Source organism: Hyposmocoma kahamanoa, unplaced genomic scaffold (assembly GCF_003589595.1).
Source record: "Hyposmocoma kahamanoa isolate Upper Pololo Valley unplaced genomic scaffold, ASM358959v1 92, whole genome shotgun sequence".
Lineage (NCBI taxonomy): Eukaryota > Metazoa > Arthropoda > Insecta > Lepidoptera > Cosmopterigidae > Hyposmocoma > Hyposmocoma kahamanoa.
In genome coordinates, this window is record NW_020654748.1 from 24,499,510 (window position 1) to 24,506,978 (window position 7,469).

General features: G+C 46.4%; 1 protein-coding gene across 1 annotated transcript; it reads right to left on the minus strand.

The window, feature by feature from the left end:
* Positions 1-3,981: 3,981 nt before the first annotated feature.
* LOC113236495 (silk gland factor 3) lies at positions 3,982-6,804 on the minus strand. Its single transcript, XM_026472596.1, has 2 exons — positions 5,462-6,804; positions 3,982-5,358 (listed from the first exon to the last, which is right to left on the minus strand). The coding sequence occupies exon 1, from the start codon at positions 6,610-6,612 to the stop codon at positions 5,542-5,544; it is 1,071 nt and encodes a 356-aa protein (XP_026328381.1). The 5' UTR covers positions 6,613-6,804; the 3' UTR covers positions 3,982-5,358; positions 5,462-5,541.
* Positions 6,805-7,469: the final 665 nt, after the last annotated feature.

A 7,469-nucleotide genomic window follows, 5' to 3' on the forward strand; every position in this document is an offset into this window, starting at 1 on the left:
TGTAAAAACGGATAACTTCAGCATTTAACTAATAGGCACGAAGGTGCCAATGACGCACTGATGACACGATGGTGCGCGGTGCACAGAGATCTCCCACGCCGGTCAAGGCTGCCAGCCTCGTTCCAACATCAGACACGACATCCCGCAGATTGTTGCAAACCTTTCTATTATTTTTCATAAAGCCGTCTTTGTACAACTTCCGTACGCGAGGTGCGTATGCCATGGAACTATTTATTCTTCAGGCAATAAGATAGCGGACCCGTCTGTAATGCTAGAGTATTTTTGGTGGATTATTTCTTAATATTGATGTTATAACAAACCACATTATTATTTACAAAATGGCATAATAAAATGTCATAATGTCATACCGTAATACATAACATCATCTAGTCAATTGAGACCTCAGACGACTAGAGTGAAGATTAATACTATGTTTTGTCAAACTTATCTAAGGAGACAGATCCGCTGAACATGTGTCGTAAAAGCTCATGCCTGCTGAATGATTGCTGGTTATATCACCATAACGACGAGTCAAATAGTGTTACGACAAAAACTGGTCAGAGTCATCGCTTTTACGCTATACTACATTTAGTTGGAGTTATTTACATTGAATTACTCGTATATCGTCTTTTTATAATTTAGATATTCTGTGTTCGGAATATTTATTACTTTGGTTTTACGATGTGGTATCTGAGTTTGAGACTGGCCACGGACCGTGAGGAACTGAGGGGGTTGCATCGACAACAGCGGGACTTTTCAATCGGACGATGATCTGAGTTCACACTGTACCTAGTAGTAATTCCTAGTTAAAAAAAATATTTTTTTGTGTCATAATCTAAGTTTACTTTCCGATCAAGACGTTTATAATGTACTTAGATATTAAGTAAAACAATCCTGTGACACATTACATATAAATCCAAAAAAGTATTTCTCTTAGTCTTAATTTGTAGCTGTCCACTGCCAAACTAAGTACTGCTGCTCGCGGGTTGCAATATAATGAATGAAGTCAGTAGATCCCATTGCGGTACAATGTCATGTGTGCGAGTAGGTATATAATTCGTGTCAAGTGCATCAATTGGTGGCTCATCAGCCGCGCCGGTCACCGGGACGCGACCCGGCGCGGGCGCACCGCGGCCGCAGTTCCACCTCGCCTCTCTCATTTCTTTATTAAATTGTCGTAATGTTGAGTCATTTCCTTGTATGTGAAGTGAGAAACTCTAGTTTTATATTTCTTTATTTGGCTTATGAGTGTTGAATGAGGATATCGCGTTGGTGGTCGGCGGGAGCGGCGACGGTGAACGGCACCGATGTTATGCTACCAGTTTCGCGTGGTAACCGCAACGGCCACTCTGTGGCGCCCCCATAACACTCCTTACCCACCGTTACCTCCTCTTTTGACATATTCATTCTCAAATACCTACAGATAACATCCGAAGTGAGAGCCGTTTCTTTTGTGTAAAATGACTAAATAAACTTCGGAAATTAATTTAGGTGAATTAAAACAAAAAAAATCTAATTTTATGAAAACTATTTTATTACCGGCAAATAGCTCAGTTCTTTTTGGTGTTACTGCATCAATCTGGTTTAGTTCAATTACGTTTCGGCTGTGGTAGCTCAACAACTATCTATAGACAATTAATTAGTTTTTGAATTTTTTACTAAGTACAGAACTAAAGGCGACCAACAAATGTAGAGTCAACAATCGATCTAGTTTATCAACACCTCCAGCGCTCACCTACACGCATGAAATAAAAAAGGAATGTCACAGAAAAACGTAGCGAAGGGCAAGATAGTGGTCGCGCACACCGGGACCGCTCGCGGCGCTACCAAAACCGTGGGGCCTATAAATTTAATGCTACATGCCTGCTGATAAAGGTGGCCTCGCCGCCGCCGCACCTGCCGCAACCCGCCGCTTTAAAAACATATTTTACGGCGAATCGCAGAAAAACTGGCAACTAACCTCTCCTACTCGCTCGTTAGTGCCAAAGTTTCTTTCGACCCTGTGCCTATTTAGAGCTTGGTGATATGTTATAGATGTTTACCCCTAAAGGTTGGTATTCTGTTTTTACAATTGCCAAAACTTTGTATCGTCTATTGTTGGTATTATTTTTTGAAATACATAGATGTCTATGTATTTGAATAGATTATTGTTGTTTTATAGGCAGGTATGGTTAGCAAGCAGAAAGGTTTCAGTGGTGGTGTCGCGACGCGGTCGATGTGTTGCAATGGAACTGAAATAATAATCGTTGCTGGACGATTGCTCTGCCTAAATAACAGACACGAAACACGGCCAAAAAACCGTACTGGGATATTGTTTAGTAATTTGCATGCCGGCACTGCTATGCAAATGAGTCGCCAGAAATATTTGACGGGACAAACAAACACTACGTTTTACGTGGTTCTTTGTGGTTGGTCGTTTTACGTTGTACTGCAGTTTTTATAAAAACAATCACTTAGCACGCGATCAAATAGACCGTCTTTTACGGGTTGATCCTCAGCGAAAAAATAAAGGGCATTATTTCAATTCTGTTCATTTTGGGGTCGATATGTATATTATTTCGGATCTATTTTCCGAAACTAGATTTGTATCCGAAAGCAGATATTGCGGACTCGAGTTTTTGTGCGCTTCACACCGTTTCACAACGTACTCGTACGTAGAACGCTTCATTAGCCAGTTGGAATGTCATTGTGTCCATCAACGGTTGTTTACTGGCCGCGGCGGCACGGAAACTTTTTGCGCCTTCTCCACATGAACAACTACATAATGTACGACGCACATAAAATGCTACATTGACGTGCTAAACGTTTCAAACTACTCCTATACATTTTTTAACCTTTCTCGCGGACAGGAGAAAGTCAATAGACGAATTCAGTTTAATAAAAAAACACTGTTTACTTGTAGCAACGCGTGAAGTAACAAATTCACCCCGAACATATTACTAAACGACATATTTTGCCAAATAATAAATAAATAATTTGTTATCTTCTCGTAAGTATATCCACTAGTGAGTATAGATTAACGGAGCAATTAATCTTTGAACGTTGATTTTTATAGTTGCTTCAAAGAAGGTACTATTTTTGTATAATATTTGTTTTTCTTTCAACCGCACAACATACGTACAACACTCAAAATTAATATACAAAATAAAGTTTCAGTAACGTAAGCTGAATTGAGAGAAAAGGTATTTGTAATAGCCCGCGACACACGACCAGCTTGCTTAATTATTGTAAATGCCAAACTTGATAAGAACGAACACAGTAACTTGTAGTTTTGAAGACTATGGAAACCGGTTCTGAGCTTGACATGATACTGCTAAAATGCTATTAAGGATAATAAAGGAACACAAAATTATACCTAACACTTATTATTACAGCGAAACATGTACAAATAAAATATATACGTTCAGTACTTTGTATTAGACAATTAATGGTCTTTACTAAATATCTACAAAAGGTTCATCAAAATAGAAGAAGTTTGAGCTGATATTTTATTCTCTACGAGCCCGTGACAGCGAACAACAAAACAAAGCAGGCACGCGAAACAACATGTGTCACCTTTATAGTTGATCATATTATGAACATTTTGGGTGCAGAGGCACCTCGCGGGCGCGGGCTCTCGCGAGTGTCGGGTGCCTACCTGCCGCTGTCTTCATAAATAAAACGAATAACTCCGAACTAAGCCGAAATATCCCTTTAGTTGCGTACACTATCGCCTACCGACGACCGGGAATCGTGGAAAATAATACGTAATCATTATAACTCAGGTCATTTTATTAAATACTTAACAATAATGTGTATAAAGAAGATCTTTTTGACTGGCTAACTGATTTGTTACCGGAACACATAACTATGCATAACCTAACGAGCACACAGGCCTTCACTTAAAAAGATTTGAGCTCTCCTGCTTGCCACATGTCGTACCTACGCTTAATGTAGTTTAACAAACAAAGTAGAAATCAATCAATCAATTCAAAACATAAAATTAAGTTTAAATGGTATTTAAATAACAACGAACTAAGTAAATGCTCTATATAATCCATAGTACCCATTCCAAGTAACTTTTGGATGAAATAAGAATCGTTAATTTATAATATTTAGAATAAAATTAGGCATTTCGTTGTTGCAGCGGCTAGGACAATTCAATAAAAGGCATTTCCATAATTCAATTTCTATAAAGAACTTTTTTAATATATATCATCATATACGTCGTAGGTACATTATTTTATATAGAAAAAATACCTATTTTTACAAGTATTAAGTACCAAGGTTGGCCACAAATACATACAAACGAAAAAACAACAAAACAAGTAAAAAACAGGAATAAAACCATTTTGGCATCGTGTCTGCATTGATTTTTAATAATATTTTCAATAAATTATGCGCGGACCTAGACGGGAGTGGCGCGGGGCGGTCGACGCCAACTGCGCCGCCGCCGCTCGCCGCTTCTGAGCCGACGACGCCACCCTAAGCTACCGTTGTTGTTCCAAACCATCCATTTGCCAAACAAGTTCAATGATACATATGACATGTTGCTTTTTAAAAGCTTGAACAAAACTGCACTTGTCACATAACTATGTTGCTAGTCTCTCTTACACCTATGTATTTCGTAGTGTTTGTCTTATTTCTAATATGGTGAGTCTGGAACAACTCGAGTAAATGTCGAGTCAGATCACGCCTCGCTTCTGCTCTAGCGCTCGATTGGTTTATTGAATCACTTAAAATAAAAGTAAATTGCACCTATTGACTCACTCGTATTCCCTGACAAAACAAAGCTTCGACCCGATTCATATTTTTTACTCTCCTCGTCGTCTTCTTCAGCACTAATCATAAATGTACAGTGATAGCAACAATTTAAATTTAATCCACACCACAATGACTCCCTACTGACAGGTAGGCATGTATGAACGTCGTTAATTTATAATATCTATAAATAAATTCGATGAAATCGTCCTTTACAAAAATGAATGGCGCTCCGCACTCCTCGCCGGCAGGGCCGCGGGACCGCAGGGGAACTAATGCCACTGAACAAAACTAGAAATGCTGGTGTGTGTAGTGTCACCGTACTCACCGGTCGACGCTCGAGGGTGCGGGGCCTCGCCGCGGCCGCCGGCGAGGGTACGAGCGCCACCCGCGCCGGGCTCTTCCTCCGAGATAAGCTCTTATTTATCAATTAGACTATCTAGCTAAACAGTGTCGGCGATCACTTTGAACCTCGGCGCCTCGACAGTTACAAACGATTACTGGCTTCGATCTTAATATTACTCACATAATTAAATGACTTCACTGTGACCTGGCGGTCGCGCGACGAAATTATAAAGAACAACCTAAACTTAAACGGGAGGTCCGTAGGACGGGGCCGACGCCGAATGTATGTACAGTGCGTCGGCCCGTCCGTCACTCGGCGCCGCGGCACGTCCCGGCGGCGGCGCCTATGTACACGCTATGTACAGGGCTCGGGGCCAGAGGATCCCGCGGGCGGGCGCAGTGCGGCTAGTGCGGCTCCGCATAGTAGGGCCGCGGCGGCGCCCACGGGGCGAACTGTTAGTGCGCGGCCAGCGTGTGCGCGCCCTGCTGCAGCGCGTGCTGGGGCGACAGGCCGGGCGGCGAGTGCGAGTGCTGCAGCGGGCTGCCGTGCACGTCGCCGTGCCCGTAGTGCGCGTGGCCCATGCCCTCCATCATCTCGCCTCCGAGCGTGTTGGGCGGCGTCATGCGCTTCTCCTTCTGCCGTCGGTTGCAGAACCATACGCGCACTACCTCCTTCTCCAGCTGCAGGCTGTCCGCCAACGACGTGATCTCCTGCGCCGAGGGTTTCGGCTGTTTGTGAAAATGCTGCTCGAGAGCTCCCTTCACGGACACCTCTATGGACGTGCGCTTCTTTCGTTTCCGACCTTGTGCTGCGATTTTGTCGATACTGGTCGGGCTTCCCGTCGTCGAATCGGCTTCCTCGAGCCACTTCTGAAGGAGAGGTTTCAGTTTGCACATGTTTTTGAAACTAAGCTGCAGCGCCTCGAATCGGCAAATAGTCGTCTGCGAAAACACATTTCCGTACAGAGTCCCTAGGGCCAGGCCGACGTCGGCCTGCGTGAAACCGAGCTTGATTCTCCTCTGCTTGAACTGTTTGGCGAAGGCCTCGAGGTCGTCACTCGTGGGCGTGTCCTCCTCGGGCTGGTCGCGCTCGAGCGCGTGGTGGTGGTGCAGCGGGTGCGGCGAGGGCTGCACGTCCCGCAGCATGTGGTGCTGGTGCATGGGCATCGGGTAGCCGCTGTGCAGCGCCACGGGCGAGCTGGCGCCGTAGTGCGGGCTGACCACGGGCGCGTGCCAGCCGTGCGCGCTGTGCTGCAGGTGGCGGTGCTCGTGCGGCGCCGGAGGAGGCTTCACGTCGGGCTGGTGCGCGTGCGCGTGATGCTGGTGCATGGCCCACGGGTCGGCCGGCGGGAGCGAGGCCCACGGGTTGCCGAGCACCGGGGCTCCGGGGGACGGCGACCCGCCGGCCTGCAGGTGGTGCTGGTACTTCATGTCAGCGGGTTCGACGCTCCTCGGCGACGCAGCGTGGTAGCCGCCGAGGTTCCCTATATCCAGCTCCCCCCCGGGCATGTACGTGGTCGCCGCCATGGCGCCGTACCTTAGATCCACGGTGGACGGCGTCTTGCCGGCTCGAAGGCTCTCGAGCCTTCTACTGGCTTCGTACTTCGCGAAAAAAGCGCGTATATCGCGCGGCGCTGCGGCAGCGGCGGGGGCCACCTCACATCACCGGGAGCGAGTTCGAGCGACATGCGCGTGCGTGCGCGACGGCAGCACTGAGCGGACTGTGGGGCGCCGCGCCGCCGCGCGCCACGCGCACGGGAGAGGGGCCGTGCCGCCCCACGGCCGCCGCCCGCCCCCCGCCTCACCCCCTCGGCGCTCGGCTCGGGCGGCGCGCGGAGGCCCCGCCCCCTCGGCCCGCTAATGACGATGTAATTACCGCGCCCCACCCCGCGGCCCCCGCTCGCCGCTCCGCCTCGCTCCACGAAAACTGCGTCTGGCCGCGACTCGGCGACGGCGAGCGCCTCCGCGCTGCGCGGACGCCTGACGCCGGCGGGCGGCTCGGTGCGGCCGACGAGATCAGTCTCCGTGTTCCGAACATTCCTACGAAAACAATACGCTCAGTTCATCAATTAACCATTTGGCGTTCATCGCTTTCTTAATTCGGCACCTGCTTGACAAAAGAGAGTAAAACAAACATTATTATGCAGTGTAGGTATACCTAATATTTGACATTTTCACGGTCACTATTACAATGCAGGTGCGCGGTGGACAACCCATAAAATTAATACAAGTATAGCAATATACGTATAACGTAACGAAAAATATTTACTGACATTTGCCGAATTTCAAATTCAATTTGAACGCAAACTAAGCAAATTAACATTTTTACTTATTGATTCACAATTAATTATAAGCACTGTATTTAGGCTATTTGTTAACAAATA

Excerpts from the sequence above, each read along its gene's own strand:
- LOC113236495 (XM_026472596.1), bottom strand. The coding sequence starts at position 6,612 with ATGGCGGCGACCACGTACATGCCCGGGGGGGAGCTGGATATAGGGAAC.